Source organism: Eptesicus fuscus, chromosome 16, assembly GCF_027574615.1.
Source record: "Eptesicus fuscus isolate TK198812 chromosome 16, DD_ASM_mEF_20220401, whole genome shotgun sequence".
Classification (NCBI taxonomy): Eukaryota; Metazoa; Chordata; class Mammalia; order Chiroptera; family Vespertilionidae; genus Eptesicus; species Eptesicus fuscus.
Window position 1 is genome coordinate 30,713,086 of NC_072488.1, and position 15,886 is coordinate 30,728,971.

The 15,886-nt window shown below is 54.2% G+C and overlaps 1 protein-coding gene across 2 annotated transcripts in view; it reads left to right on the top strand.

Moving 5' to 3' along the window:
• The window catches only part of EML6 (EMAP like 6), a 195,213-nt gene extending 179,643 nt beyond the window's left edge, over window positions 1–15,570 (top strand). For both annotated transcript variants that reach the window (XM_054728320.1, XM_008162130.3), the window contains 13 exons: window positions 290–419; window positions 1,541–1,639; window positions 2,574–2,747; window positions 6,114–6,322; window positions 7,105–7,262; window positions 7,869–7,983; window positions 8,495–8,683; window positions 9,974–10,146; window positions 10,555–10,717; window positions 12,285–12,388; window positions 13,220–13,373; window positions 13,779–13,879; window positions 15,546–15,570. In XM_054728320.1, coding sequence (XP_054584295.1) covers window positions 290–419; window positions 1,541–1,639; window positions 2,574–2,747; window positions 6,114–6,322; window positions 7,105–7,262; window positions 7,869–7,983; window positions 8,495–8,683; window positions 9,974–10,146; window positions 10,555–10,717; window positions 12,285–12,388; window positions 13,220–13,373; window positions 13,779–13,879; window positions 15,546–15,570 — 1,794 coding nt within the window. The remainder of the gene's footprint in view (window positions 1–289; window positions 420–1,540; window positions 1,640–2,573; window positions 2,748–6,113; window positions 6,323–7,104; window positions 7,263–7,868; window positions 7,984–8,494; window positions 8,684–9,973; window positions 10,147–10,554; window positions 10,718–12,284; window positions 12,389–13,219; window positions 13,374–13,778; window positions 13,880–15,545) is intronic.
• Window positions 15,571–15,886: the final 316 nt, after the last annotated feature.

Here is a 15,886-nt window from a genome sequence, read left to right on the forward strand (position 1 = left end):
CCGTAGACTTGGGCTCACCTGAGGAGCTGGGAAGCAAATCTAATTTGTTTAGGAAACTCACTATAATTCTAGGTGTTAGCCTGTGCCCCTAGCATTCCAGGCAGTTAAAAAAAGGGGTGTTGGGGGCGGGGGGGAGACTGCATTTTATCCTCAGTGGGACCAGAAGCAGAATGTATTTAGTGTGCGGTTGGCTGTTTGCCGGGCCCTGCAGTCCCATGAGAGGCGTGGCTGTGCCTGCCGTGCGGGCTGTTCCTCTGAGGGCCGCTTTCATCTCCGGGTGGGCGTGTAGGAGCTGGCTCTCGACCACGTGTTCGGCTACCGAGGATTTGACTGTCGCAATAACCTGCATTACCTGAACGAGGGTGCCGACATCATCTTCCACACCGCGGCGGCCGGCGTCGTCCAGAACCTCTCCACAGGTGACCGAGCCCCGAGAAACCGCCTGTGAACCCAGGCCTTTGTTTTAGCCGTTCTGTGCACGTGCCCACACGTTAGGTGCCCCACAGCGTAAGCATTCTCTTCCCTTTAAAGCCATTCCTCTATTCCAGGCCGGCATCCTGTAGTCCTAGAAAATGGGCAGGCCCATGCTTGAAGGGTCAAAGGGGTCAAGGTCAGGAGAGGTGTCCAAGGTGCTGTCAGCACCCCGGAGGCTGAGAGGGATGGAGAGAAGCCAGACAGAGGGTGTGGGGAACAGAGAGAGCCCGAGAACCAGGCCTAGGGGAGCTTTTCTCAAATTCATTTTCACCTGTGATCAGTTTTTTAGCAGCTCCGATGTTCAAGTTTTGCTTCTTTTGACTATGTAGCTAGATTTACAGTGAGAATGAGAATACTTAAACACTAAACAAAAATACCCGAAACTTAACCAAATGACTCTTAAATTAAAAAGTTTAAAAAGAGACCCAAAGTGCACAAAGAAGCCTTCCGAAATTAATTTAATAGACGCCCATATCTTGACCACCAGATTTAGATGTTAATATTTTGCCTTATTTGCTTCATATCTTGAAACCTGTTTTTGCTTTTCAAATTTTTATGTTCTTCCTAATTTGTGTAGTTGCCCATGCATTGGTTTTTAGGCAGTGAAATCACTGGGCACGTAGTGACTTGTCTTTTTGGGGGCCTTGCAATTTTCTGTGTATTTTCTCCATTTTCTAGCCTCTCATTCTTATTTTAATAGTGATGTGCTGTTTCCTTGTATGTCAATGCCATCACTCACCTTCCGTTCTCAGGCATGAGGGTAAGTTTACAGTGGCCGCTTTGACCAGCAGCCTCCTCATTGTGGACTCTGGAAGCCGCTGCCCTTAGACTGTGCTCTGGGCCCACACGGGACGGCAGGAAGGATCGAATGGAGCTGACGTGTGTTAGATAAGACACCAGCTCCTCTCAGACCGGAAACAGACTGTGTACATGTGAAAAGTGGTCTCCTGTCTCCCCAGGGCTGATTCCTTTCACAGGGCATTTCCAAAGACGCTTCGCGAAGCTGTGGGCTGGCCCTGAGGTCTTTGTCCCCGCCCCCCCCTCACCCGCCACGTCTCTCCCCCAGGGAGCCAGAGTTTCTACCTGGAGCACACGGATGACATCCTCTGCCTCACAGTGAACCAGCACCCCAAGTACAGGAACGTGGTGGCCACCAGCCAGATAGGTAGGCGGGTCCTGGATGCAGCCAAGCTCCTCCACGCTGAGCGGGAATACTGGGAGAGGGAAGGGTGGGTCCCCGACATCCACCCTTTCTTGTGGACGTTGCTGTTGGTTTTTTGAGCCCTGAATGCCTCTGAGTCGCTTGGGTTCACACATCCAGCGATGGGTGGTTCCGAGGAACCCTGAAGTCAGACCATAGCTGAGTTCCCAATCACTGGGTGCCCCCATCCCTGTGGACCGGTGAGCATTGTTCAAACCCAGGGGATCAAATGAAGAGCCTCACGTCTGAAGCCTGGTGGTGTGTGCTTGGCCAGGAGAGACACCAGTGTGTGTCCCTGGGTCTCCTGTGCCCTGGGAAACTGCCCACGCCCAATGTGGCCTGACTCACATTTGTGAAAAGCATGTGTGTGTGTGTGTGTTAGCTTTGTCATCTCCAAGGCAGTGTTCACAAACATACCTTCCTGCTTGTCTGCATGGAGCCCATGTCCATTTTTAAATTTAATTTGGAACTTTCTCATGCCGGTGCTGAGTGCTTCCCTGTTTGAAACGTGACTGACTGTAGCTGTTGTTCCCCGCTCACCCGCGACGCTTCCTCATTGCCATTGCCCACCGCACGCAGGTGCCGTGGCGGAGGCCCCAGGTAAGGCTGTCCCGTGGGGAGTAGTTTGAACCTGCACAGCAAAGTCATGCCGCTGCGCCGCGTTTGCGGGCTGTATCTGGCCGAGTGGCAGATACCAATCGTTGACCTCATCCGTGTCCTGGCGACTCCTCCACCGGTGTGCGCGCTGGGCACCCGGGCCCTGGGTCCCCGTCTCTAAGAGCCCGGCAGATGCTCGCTGTTGTCTCTGCCTCTGGCGGGTCAGGCTGTAGGTCCCTCAGGCCCCTGAACGCTGGCCTTAAGGACTTTCTGAGCGCTTTGTCACGCCCCCCGCCTGCAGGAACAACGCCTTCCATCCACGTCTGGGACGCCATGACCAAGCACACCCTCTCCATGCTGCGGTGCTTCCACTCAAAGGGAGTGAACTACATCAACTTCAGCGCGACGGGGAAGCTGCTGGTGTCGGTGGGCGTGGACCCCGAGCACACCATCACCGTCTGGCGCTGGCAGGAAGGTAACCGAAAAGGGGCTTTCTGTCCATGGGGGGCGGGGAGGGGTGCTTGGGGGTCTGGGCTGGGCTGGGCTCCACCCTCCATCTGCCTCCCTGCCAAGCCCTGGAGGCCCGGCTGCTGGGGCAGCAGATCCCAGGGCTCTTGGGATCCTGGAGAAGCTGCTCATTGGACGCCTCTGCGTCCTGGACCCGGCGGCAGAGAGGGCTGCCCAGGGGGGGGGGCCTGTGCTGGTTCGAGAAGGGTCTGTGGGCACTTTTGGAAAGTGCCCCAATGCCGCAGCCTTCCTCCTCCGACAGAAGGGCACAGCCTCCTCCCTTTCTACCCTAACGACCTCTGACCCAGTCTTCCTCCTCCTCAGCGTTCCTTCTGGTGGCTGCCGGATTCTGCAGCAGCCTCTGCACCTCGGTTCTTGTTACAGGAACTGGGGACAGGGTGCTACCACTGAGACATATTTTTCTTGCACATTTTAACTTTTTTGAAATGGGGATTCATCTTATATTCCAGGTTCACATTTAATTTAGCCATTTAGCAGGTTTTCCTTCTTTCTTTCTTTCCCTTCCCCCCCCCCCCCCCCCCCCCCACACACACACAGGCTGCTACTAAATTTATGGTCATTTTAGGATTAAAGCTGTGCAATCTTCCAAGCATGTTCTCAGGCTGGTGAAAGCAGATCTAATTAGTTAGGACGTTAATGAGGTCTGTCTCCAGCCGGGCAGCCCGTATCTGGGGCGCATGAAGCCAGGCACGCACAGGGGGCACGTCTCCAGTTGAGGCTTCTGGAGTCCCATTATCTTAGCCTCTTCCCGCGGGAGGGGCTGTGGCCGGGGCTGTGAAGAGAGGAGCATCCCAATCCCTCCTGAGCCCCCACGTCAGGAAAAGAGGCTGGGGACCTGCAGATGTTTATGAGGAGACGCAGTCATCACATTCCCTCCATTTCTCATGTCCTCGTTCATTCCTATACTGTGTCCAAACGGCCCCATCCTCTGGATCTTGGGGATGCAGGTTCATTCCTCATAATGGCCAGCTGATTAAATAGACGGATGGGCCGATTTCCAGCCTCTGCCTGAACACTTTCAAGGATGTGGCCCTTGTCACTTCCTGAGGCAGCCACGCCCTCTCAGAAAGCTCCACTAAGCCCTGTCCTCCGTGAGGCCGTACGTTGCTGCATAATAGTAGCCAAGTCCAAGTCTATTCCTCATGCCTAGAAGGAAAGTTACATCGGCCCCTAGACACAGTCCTGGCTTTTCCAGTTCCGGCTCGCTCTCCTCATGCCCTGTCTGTCCCTCTGGGCAGGACCTGCCCGGGCCCGGCCCCAGCACAGACTCTTGCTCACTGGGCCCCTTCTGACGGGCTGAGGGAGCATCGGTGGAGCCAGGACTTTCAAACAAGCTCCCAGGAACAGGAGAGGCCTTCTCGTTGGTCACTCGCTCCCATTGTCTTCGCTGGAACCAGCACGTGGGTCTGTACAGAGGCTCTGAGCCAGAGATGATACGGAAGGGCCTCTCACCAACCAGCAGCTCTTCTGAGCTGATTGCGGAGGGTTGTTCCTTCACTTAAGTCCTGCTTACCGATAAACAGTGTGTTTTCCCAGAGGTTTATGTACATTTTTGTGGTCATTAGGGAGCATATAATTCATTCCTCATTTGTTAAATAATTATTTTGTGGAACTCTTGCGGGGGAGGGGGGCGGAGAGAGAGAGAGAGAGAGAGAAGAGAGAGAGAGAGGATATACAAAGTAAAGTGGAGGGGAAAATGAGCTGCTTATATGAACTGCATGTTGTCAGGTCCTAGATGCTTGCATGAAATTTGTTCTGAGCAGCCTAGAAGCCAGTGCCCAGGAGGAGGCAGGCGTCGCCCCAATAGACGTGTGCGCGAGATCACAAGGAAAAACCAACAGTGGCTTAGAAGAAATGTGTATCTTGTTGTTGTTTTATTTTGCATTTCCCCCAGGACTCCTGAGATCTTCCTCTTCCCATCACTTTTGACTGCTTGTATATTGCTGCTTCTATTCGTTACAGATTCTTAATGTTAAGTCTTGGTCTCGTACGTTTCGCAGTGTTTTTCTCCCACTCTGTTGTTTGCCTTGTAGCTTAGTTTATCGTATCCTTGGGTACCGTTGGGCCCAAGGTAGAGAGGGGTGTTACAGGAAGTTCGCATTTCTTCTGCAGAGAGAGAATTACTGCTGGTGGCGAGAGGTGACCTGGGGGCCTCCCCACCCCTGGGGGACCATTCCCATAGGGAGTGTCCGCAGGCCGGCCTCGGCCCACCGTGCTAGGGAGTCATTATAAAAACAAACGGGGGAGTGTAAGTGACGAGGAAGAGGGGAAGAAAAAATACATCCGAGCCAATAACAGGGAGAGGAGACAAGAGGAAACTGGAACTAAAACATTAAGAGTAAGTTTAAAGAAAAATAAAGGAAAGATAATACAAGTTCAAAATAAAAGTTAAAAAGTCAAGGGCTGATGGGACAAAAATAGATGAGGTTTAAAATCAGGGCTAAAAGACTAGAAGCCAAGAGATTTGAAAAGGAGCCAAACGAGTGATAATAATAATAATGATAGTGGTTGCTTACAGGACACTCAGTGCCTCAAGACTGTTCTGAGGGCTTCGCTTAGCTCCATCCTTTCAATCCGCACAGTTTCCAAAATGGGCGCTATTATTACCCTCGGTTTATAGGGGAGGAAACTGAGGCACAGAGAGGCTAAATAGCTGTCCAAAGTTCTACAAATTAGTGGTGGCATTGGGATTTGATCAAGACAAAGGTTAAGTAAAACTCAGGAGAAAAAAAAGAAAAACTCAAGAGACAAGTAAAAAAACATAAATAAATGGAGATGAGGATAAAACTAGTAATTAAATGTAAAAGGTAAAGGAATTTAAACCTAAAAACCATAAAGAAAAGGGACCATATAGGGACCTTTATTCAAAAATAAAATAAAAGCAGAGTCTTGGAGAGAAATAGAGACTGTCTGAGAGAACTGAGTCTCAGCGACACTCTCAGAGGGTTCCTCTCCCTGTGGGGTGAACCTTGGTGACGATGAGGGACGGGGATGCCCTTAAGCCGTTTTGCCCTTTTCTCTGGAAGCGTCGCCCTCCCAGGCTGTCCTTCCCTGCTGTGTCCACAGGTGCCTGGACGTGGCTGTGGGGGTGAAGTCGGGGATTGTGTCAGCAGCACCTGCTGCTCTGGAAGTTTCCCCGACACAGCCTCTTTCTCACGTTGGGAGTCGTGTCTGACGGGGGGATGGGGCAGTTGGAGAAGGGACACGGAAGGGTGCCCGGGCTTGCTGGGACGGAGAGCCCCCCTGGCCTGCAGCGCCAGCCTGGCCCGGGGCTCAGCGGGGGCCCCTCACCGGACTCTCTCATCCACACAAGGTGCCAAGGTCGCCAGCCGCGGGGGCCACCTGGAGCGCATATTCGTGGTGGAGTTTCGCCCGGATTCGGACACGCAGTTTGTGTCCGTTGGGGTCAAACACATGAAGTTCTGGACCCTGGCAGGCAGCGCCCTCCTGTATAAGAAAGGGGTCATCGGGTCCATGGAGGCTGCCAAGATGCAGACGATGCTGTCCGTGGCCTTCGGTGCTGTGAGTCCCAGCAGAGCTTCCTGAGGGGCCCTGAGCCCCTGCGCATGGGTGGGGGGTGGGGGGAGGGGGGCGGGTGGAGAAGGAATACGGCCAAGAAGCTGCAAACGAGAAAGCCCCTTCCACAAGATCAGCGTTATTGGCTTTTCTGCAGTCACTGCTCCCTTTCCTTAGCACCGAAGGGTGGGCAGAGGGTTCACTGTTCCAGAGGCAGACGGGCTTGGAAGCCTGTGGGGCCTGGGTCAGACAACCACAGAGGAGGTGGGATCGTTTCTGCCACCGGCTAGCATCCCCTTTCGTTTCAGCCCCGTGCACCACAGATTCCCCAACTGGCATCCTTAAGTGGGCTACGGGGTGCCCTCAGCCAACGGGCACGATCCCCTGGGGACATTCTGGGGCACAGCCCCCGGGCCCTCCAGCTGTGGGTGTGCCCACCTCCCGGATGAGCCAGGAGAGCGTCCTCTCGGGTGGAGCCCCCTCCCTCCCCGTCCCCCGGGCCTTGCTCGCAGAACGGAAGTTCACTCCACGCAGAGCCGTGCTCCGTGGGGAAGCCACAGCCCCACAGTAACTCGGCAGACTGACTTTCAGAGCCAGGTGATGAGTCATGTGCTGCCCGTGATTGTCGGCAAACGCCTTTGCATCTCCTTAGCCCGGAAGGTCAGATCCAGGGCACGTTTCCATTTCTCCGCTCTGGTTCCTAACCGAGGAGCAGGTGTCTGGGGCGGGGGGCCAGGGTGGGGGGTGCCGTGCCTGTCCCGGTGTGGACGGTGTCCCTTTGTTTGCAGAACAACCTCACGTTCACGGGTGCCATCAATGGAGACGTCTACGTGTGGAAGGACCACTTCCTCATCCGGCTGGTGGCCAAGGCTCACACGGGGCCCGTCTTCACCATGTACACGACCCTGCGGGACGGACTCATCGTGACCGGCGGCAAAGAGCGGCCGTAAGCCACAGCTCCTCTGGGAACACGTGTGTAGTTGAGTTGAGTTTTGTTCTGAGAAGAGGCTGACAGAAGCATCTACAACTTGGAGAAAATGCCAGATTTTCGTTCTCCTATCTTTTCTGCATCAGGGAGATCAGTCTGCCGTCTCCCCAAGGGTCACAGCCTCTGGAAGGGAGGCTATCGAATGAACGGTGGTTTAACAACCTAACAACCCGAGCGGCGTTCTCACACAGATCTGCGTGGCTTTAATGTTCATCAGGTGTCACTCTTGGTAGCTCTGAGGGAGAAGAAAAGAAGTGAGAATAGAGAGAGAGGTTCCCGTGGGGACAGGAAAGTTGTGAAAAAGAAGCAGAAAAACAGGAGACAGACAAACACTCTATGTATGACTTAATGAAAAGTTTGATTTCCTAGATTACAATTCTCTTTCCTTCCAAGATCATGGCATCGGAAGGCATTTTAGGAAATCTGCACGTTCAAGGGGTTGTGCTGGCCCGTCCCCAGGGCCTCAGGGGGGACGTAAAGAGGTGCCAGGGAGAGAGGGCAGTGAGGGCCACGGGAGGTCTGAGGACAAGGCCTGACACGCTGAGTTCCTCTTGATCTTTTCAGGACCAAAGAAGGAGGCGCCGTGAAGCTGTGGGACCAGGAGATGAGGCGCTGCCGAGCCTTCCAGCTGGAGACGGGGCAGCTGGTGGAGTGTGTGCGCTCCGTGTGCCGCGGCAAAGTGAGCCGGCGGGTCCCCCCTGGGGTGGGGGGGGGGAGGAGAGGGGCCCAAGGGAGAGTTAGCCCAGCGCCTTCCAATCAAACAGTCGCAACGAGAAGCAACCTGCATTTATTTGGGATCAAAAAAGTGCAATTTGGGGAGCACACATTTAGGCAGAACCAAATAGTGTCCCGATTGCAGGGTGAAAGCAAGGGGTGTCTATGAGAAAAGACAAAGGAATAATTACATGAGAAGAAGAAAGAACTCCTGCTGGTGCTAACAAGCGGAGCTACTCTTCGCTGTACATGAGCGTTGGCTGGTTTTGTCTTCGGACAGAAAGGCCGTATCACCGTCTTGGTGCTGAGAATGCCCACTTCCCTGCTGGCCTCACAAACAGTTGTTTGCAAAACAGGGTTGGTTTAGTCCAGCCCCGAGGTCTGGCCCAGTCAACCACCATTCTGCTCTAGGTAGTTCATATGGGTGAGATGGTACAGGATTTGTCCTTTTTCTAATAGTGTTCTGATTACAATAGGGGAAAATTCTAGTGGGGACCAAAGATGGAGAAATCATTGAAGTTGGTGAAAAAAATGCTGCTTCCAACATCCTGATTGACGGACACATGGAGGGGGAGATCTGGGGCCTGGCCACACACCCGTCCAAGGACATCTTCATCTCTGCCAGCAACGACGGCACAGCCCGCATCTGGGACCTGGCTGACAAGGTGAGGGGCCGCTCTCAGGGTAGTGAGGAGAGGCCGGGCCAGGGAGTGGGTGGGGGATGGGGCTGAATATGAGATCAGTGATTAAGTTAGCCTAATAAAAAGTCCCACTCACACACACTCAGTCTATCTTTTAGCTGTATATCTGCCTACAAATATTTAGTTGTCGTAGGAATAATCTAAGTGAGAATGATTATTCTCTTGTCATGAAAGAACCCACAAAACTTACAATAAATAAACAATAAGGGAGATGATAAATCATCTTCCCTAGACAAGAAGATTAAAAATGATATAAAATGTCAAATGTTCCCAAATGGAACATTTCAGTCAAAATCCCCACAAGGCTTCTCTTAGAGTTTTGAAAAAAAAAAACAATTTAAAATATCATAAAATAATTTTTAAAAAATTCATCTGGAGTAAAAAATCCAAAATAGCAAAGAATAGTCTAAGGTGGGGGGAGGGGGGAGGTAATGTTACCAAGCCTTGTCTAATATTAAAACAATTACTGAAGTCTCTAATAATTAAAATACTTGGTCTCATTACAAAGTGGCTAGTAATGAATATGTTTGAGTCCTGTCTTCCGTGCACAGACCAGAGAACAGACATGCAGGGGCCTAAGCGTGGCCGTTACCTCATCAGCTCACAGTGATTACGTTGCTGATGGTAACAGCATGTATCATTTACTGACCACCTACTCCATACCAGGTGCTTCACGTACCCTATTATTAGTGCTTACAGTAACCTTGCAAGGCCAATATTAATATCACTTGTTTTTCAAACGGGAAGCTGGAGAAGTCACTAACCTGAACACACCCAGCTAGCGAGAGCCACGATTCAGGATCTGAACTAACAGGTGCTGTGTCGCAAACGCACCTGAACAGTAATAGTCAGCCATCTGCGGCTGGAGGGTCAAGGCCGGCCTGCTGCCTGTGTCTACAAAGTGAGTCCCCCTTTCGTTCATGTGGCGTCTGGGGCTGCCTTTGTGCTACAACAGCAGCGCTGAATGGGTACGAGAGACCCCGTGGACCCCAAAGCCTAATATACTCACTTCCAAACCATTTACAGAAAAAGACTGCCAGCCCCCCTGCCCGAAAGCAGGCCGCCTCTCAAGCTGTTCTAATCAAAACTTACTGCCCACCTCGCGACTCAGGGACAGCAGCTAGAAGCAAGCGCTTTGGAGGCCCACGTGGTAGCAGAGGCAGCCTGGCTGCTCCGGCCTGGGGGGTAGGCTGTCCCCCGGGGAGTAGCCAGGGCTTCCAGGGGCTCAGGTGCCATTGCTTTGCATCCATGCAGAAGCTGCTGAACAAGGTGAACCTGGGCCACGCAGCCAGGTGTGCGGCCTACAGCCCCGACGGGGAGATGGTGGCCATTGGCATGAAGAACGGAGAGTTTGTCATCTTGCTGGTGAACAGCCTGAAAGTTTGGGGGAAAAAACGAGACCGGAAATCTGCCATCCAAGATATCAGGTCCGTAGCAGGTGGTCTGGGCAGGGAGGAGAAGGCAGGCATTCCAGAAGGCCACGGCCGGGGTGGGATGAAGCCCTCAGTTGGAAGAAGGTCCCTCTCCATGAGCCCCCTGTGGAAGGACACCCTCTCACACAGGAGTCCTCAGACGTGCCTTTCCTAAGTTCCACCCGAGTGCCGAAAACCTCCTGCAAAAGGCCCTTCTAAGAAAGGCTGCATGCATGCATGCCCCTGCCTCCTGGGATTTGACGCAGAGAAATGGTTGAATTCCGTAGAACGTGGGAGAAGCTAAGCACCTGTGAGTTACGAGGTGAGGTCTCCCTGCCACTGAGGCGGGGAAGGCCGGTCCCGGAGCAGACCTCCCGCCCGCCCGGCCCCTCGGTGACCGTGCTCTGGGGTCGCTTTCTCTAGGATCAGCCCGGACAGCAGATTCTTGGCCGTCGGTTCTTCCGAACACACCGTCGACTTCTATGACCTCACGCAGGGCACCAGCCTGAACCGCATCGGCTACTGCAAGGACATCCCGAGCTTTGTCATCCAGATGGATTTTTCTGCGGACGGCAAATACATTCAGGTTTGCTTCCGCTTTACTGATACCCGGGGCGACCGATACTAACAGTAGTAACAGCGGCGGCTTATACTTAACCGAGTGCTTCCTGTGTTGCGGCCAATGTGCTGATCTGTTCTTCACAGGAGCTGCGTTAGGTTAACTTCTCCCCTGTTCCATAAATGAAGAAGCAGAGGCCTAGAGAAGTTGAGCAGGTGGAAGAAATAGAATTTAAAGGAGGAGAGTTTTTCTTCAGTAAGAAAAGCAGGAAACACAAGCCCTAATCATGTGTGATCCTCCTCTCACCGTCTCGCCTTCAAACCTTCCTGGTTTCTAGTTCTCAGGGGCCACACCTAAGCCTGTGTCACTTCTTAGACTTCGTTCATTTTCATTCCAAACCCTCCTGGGGTCGGGTGGCCCCTCCACATGGGGACCTGGACTCCAGATGGTGGGCCAGGAGCGAGCACTCGTCACGCTGGGTCCTGGGGGAACCGACCCGTGGGACGGGAGAGAAGGGGGTCCTGCCCTTAAAACGTACAGTGGAAGACAGAACCGTTTTCCCAGCACTCTGAACAAGTGCGGTGCGTTTGAGAGCTGACCTGGAGTTGGCTATTCATTGTGACAGGAGGGAGGACGCGTTCATCATCAAACAGTTAGTAAACCAGGCACTGTGCTCTGCTTTTGGTGGACAAAATGGCCCTGGTCCCTGCTGTCCTGGGGCTTGCCTTGTCCTGGAGAGGAGAAGCATTACCCAGACCACCACAGAATGGAATCCACCTGGGACTGTGTGCGGAGCAGGGGCCGTGCAGGGTGCCGTGGGAGCATTTAACGGGGGCTGGGTTTAGATCCGCTTCCTTTCTGCGAAAGTGGTTTTGAAGCCGAGATCCGGAGGAGGCGTCGGAGTCAGCCAGCAAAGGGGAGTCAGCCAACACCGTTCCATCTGCGGGAAGGCCCCGAGGAGGCAGCTCTCAGCTCACGGGGAACGGCAGGAAAATCGGGGGAGGCAGGACTGGAAGCACCCGCAGGGAGAGAGGGGGCCGGGCTGCAGGCAGCAGCCGGTTCCTGGGAATTGATCCGTTTCCCCTGGAGAATCGGCCCCCGGAGAAGCAGGGGTGGGGTCCTAGGTGCTTCAGCAGTCACCCAGAGCCGCTGCTGTCCATGCGAGCACTGGTCTTACTTCCGGGCCAAAGGACCTGGCTCGGTGAGAATGGGTTTTCCCCGAACTCGAGTGAGCGTCAGAGGGACCTGGAGGCTTTGTTGAAAACAGACCCGGGCCCACCCCCAGAGTGTGTGACTTGGCAGGACTGGGGTGGGGCCCAAGCCTGGGCATTTCTAACAAGTCCCCAGGTGATCCTGCTGCTGCCGGTCAGGAACCACCACCTCAGGCCTTCGGAAAATAGTGGGGAAATGGATGGGAAAATGCCCCGCTCGTGTGACCTTCACCGTGGGCTGACCACACCTGAGCTTGGGTTTCGTGCCCAGCCCTGGGCTTGCAGAGGCAGGGCCACTGTTCTGGGAAGCAGCGCACCACAAGGGGAGGAGTCCTTTGCACTCGAAAGGAAGTTGACGGACATGGTTTCCTCCCACGTTGCAGGTGTCCACAGGAGCCTACAAGCGCCAGGTGCATGAGGTCCCCCTGGGGAAGCAGGTAACGGAAGCCATGGTCATCGAGAAGATCACCTGGGCCTCCTGGACAAGGTGACTGGAGGGAAAGGTCACAGGGAGTCTCTCGCCCCAGGCTCAGCCTCCGAGTGTGTGTGTGTGTGGCTGGGATCTGAAGAAGCTCAGAGACAGAGCTGCCCTTTCTTTGGGGCGTGGGGGCAGGAGGCTCTTGGTACCTGCTGGGGCCACTGGATTTGATCTGACTGACCTGGGCCTTGAAATGCAAAGTCCCTCTTTTTGTGTAATCCATCTTACAAATCCCCAGTCCCATCCAGCAAGAAAAGGGAAACCATCTCTCTCTCTCTCTAAAATCCTCACCCAGGACATGCTTTTATTGGTTTTAGGGAGGGAGGGAAAGAGGAAGGGAGAGAGAGAGAGAAAAACATCAACGTGAGAGTGAAACGTCAGTTTGCCTCTCGCACATGCCCTGACTGAGAATCAAACCCACGACCTTTCAGTGTACGCTCCAACCAACTGGGCCACAGGGGCCCGGGCCCATTTCCCAGCTCTTGACTAAGCCCTTAATCACCAAGAGGAAATGGGAAGCTGGATCCGATAAGGAGACCTTGCCAATGTAAGGAAAAGGAGCCGCCATCCTGTGAGCTTGAAGGAATCCCCTTCTCACACACACACATACTCGGGACTATAGGGAAGAGGGAGAGAAAGAGGAGGTAGCTTTCCTTTTTGGGGTGAAAGGGACCCGGGCAGAACAGGACAAGCTGGGGCGAAGATGCCAGAGGAGCCACATGGACCCCCCCCCCCCCCCGATTTCTGTCAACTACCCCTCCGCCCCTTGTCCCTAAGGATGTCTGAGTGCAGGAAGCCTTCTTGCCAGCCTCCTTCTAACTTCTCTTCCTTTTTGAACAGCATTCTGGGAGACGAAGTCATTGGCATCTGGCCGCGGAACGCAGACAAGGCCGACGTGAACTGCGCGTGCGTGACCCACGCTGGCCTGAACATTGTCACGGGAGACGACTTCGGGCTGGTGAAGCTCTTTGATTTCCCATGCACGGAGAAATTTGTGAGTCTGCCGTAGAGTAACCCGCCCGCCCTGCCTCCATGCTCTGTGCACTGTGCCGGAGATAGGAGACGGCGGCCACATCTACACGGCCGTCTGGAATCTAGAACAAGAGGCATCTTGTTCCAGCCCTGCGGAGGCTGGGGGACCCCTAACCTTTTCATCTCCCTCTGGAGGGAGAGCCCTGGAAGCTGGGAGAAGGGAAGATGGGGGTGGGCAAAACGGCTGTGAGGCAAGAATGAGACAGGAAAGCCCGTGGAGGCTGGCTAACAGATGGCCCACCAAATGGGAGTCTTCCTGAGTGAAGGAAGGTTCTGGAAAGAGGGGACGTAAGTCTGTTCCAGGAAGTAGCTGTGGTTTCTGGGAGGAGGAGGGTTGCTCAGTGTCCCTGCTCACTTTTGCTCACAGGCCAAACATAAGCGTTACTTTGGTCACTCGGCTCACGTGACGAACATCCGTTTCTCCCACGACGACAAGTACGTGGTCAGCACTGGAGGAGACGACTGCAGGTAGGTACCCACTCCACCTGATGCATCGGGCCGATAGCCCGGCCTGGTCTCCACTCTCCCCCCTGCGGCACCTCGGGCTTCCTGGGAGTTCGCAGCAGAACCTCCACCGGCTGCTTGGACCTTGAGCCAGGGCTGCTTTCGACCTTCACGGCTGCTTTGTGTGAAATGGGCAGTGTTTTCGGAAGCACCCTACCAGCCTGCTCTAGAGGTGGCATCAGCCTCTTCTGCATCTGGGGCATCTTCTGTCCCTCCACCAAGGCCAGCACCTGTCTGGCGTGGGGAGGACCAGGGCAAGCTCATCTTAAGTCACTCCTCAGTGTTGGGCAAAACTCTTTTTCTCTTTTTAATATATTTTATTGATTTTTTACAGAGAGGAAGGGAGAGGGACAGAGAGCTAGAAACATCGATGAGAGAGAAACATCAACCAGCTGCCTCCTGCACACCCCCCACTGGGGATGTGCCCGCAACCAATGTACATGCCCCTGGCCGGAATCGAACCTGGGACCCTTGAGTCCGCAGACCGACGCTCTATCCACTGAGCCAAACCGGTTTCGGCTGGGCAAAACTCTTTAGGGGGTGAACGGTGGGGGATGAAGAAGAAATGCATGCATTCCAGATATTTTTTAAGTGGTCTGAGTGAGGCTGTGGACAATAAAAATGGCCCCAAAGCAAGCTGACGACCTGCCTGGGAGCACCCACCTGCTGTGCCAACTGCTGCCAGCACTTAGAGCCCTTGAGAGAGTACTGAGAGCAGCTCCGGGGGAGGGTAAACACCCATTCAAAGTAGCAGCAGCGGCCACACTGTAAACAAGCCAGCAATGGGAGCCAGAGGAGAAGGGGTCACCCAGTGCAGGAGATGCAGAGAGGAGTGACTTTCGATTGCTAGGAAAGGCCCCGAGGCCTTTGTAGCCGGGGAGCAGGCTGTGATCCCTGGCTCGGTGCTGAACACTAGAAGGGCTCTCCTACTCAAGTGGAGTTGATAAGGCCTTTTCAACAGTAACGAGAGAGAGAGCGCGCGTGAAGTCAGATTGCCAAAGTCCTCACGTTCAGCACACTCTGGCTGCTGCAAGAGCCAGAAAAAAACAAGACCTTTAATAATAATAATAATAATAACCCTACCTAATAATAGACAAATATGCAAATTGACCGTACCTTCGCTATGCCCGCGATTGGCCAGGAGGCGCGCGGGGGGGGGGGGGGGGGAGGGACACTTGGGGTGGCCGATTGGGCCCGGCGGGACGCTGAGCTTGCGTCGCCAGCGGCAGCTCGAGCTCAGCGTCTGCTCCATGGCTGTGCTGCGGCACAGAAGGGGCCTCTGGGGCAGCGAGCTCACATCCCACTGTGGACCATCAAAAGCGGGGGAGCTGGGTGCCTGTCCACTCAGGCACCAGGCGGAGGCTTCTGAAAGGCCTGGTGCACCAGCGAACAGACACCCAGCTCCCCTGCGATCGAAAGCAAAAGTGTGTAGGGGCCTCTAGTAATAATAATAAATGGTGATCTTTAATTGGTGGCAAGATCCCAGGTTCGCGGTTTTTGTTCCTGAAACTGACGACATGCTCTGCCTCACCTGCGCTGGACTCGGGAGCCCCTGGCAAGATGGTTTTTGTCACTTGATAAAGTATGAAGTCCACCAGGCACAACTGGCTGTTTGCTCTGCCTTTTTCAGTGTATTTGTGTGGCGATGTCTGTAAAGGCCGGAAACCGCTCCCTTTCTTGCTGCTGCGGCTGCTCCCACCCAGCACCTGCAGAGGCGCCTCCTCCCCACCAGCGGCTGGGCACCGCCTCCCACGCTGCCTGCCGGCGCACAAGCTCCGCCAGACAAGTGGTAAGACTGCACTCGGGGGCCTCCAGCACCGAGATGCCAGAAGGAAGGTCAGTTCTAACACGTTAAGACTGCTTGCCTCTGTTCCTGAGACTAAAAACACGATGTACTAACAACACTGACAAAGCATCCTATCTGACAATGTAGCCCGCTGACAAAATCGAAAGCCTCAGTTACCCTAACCA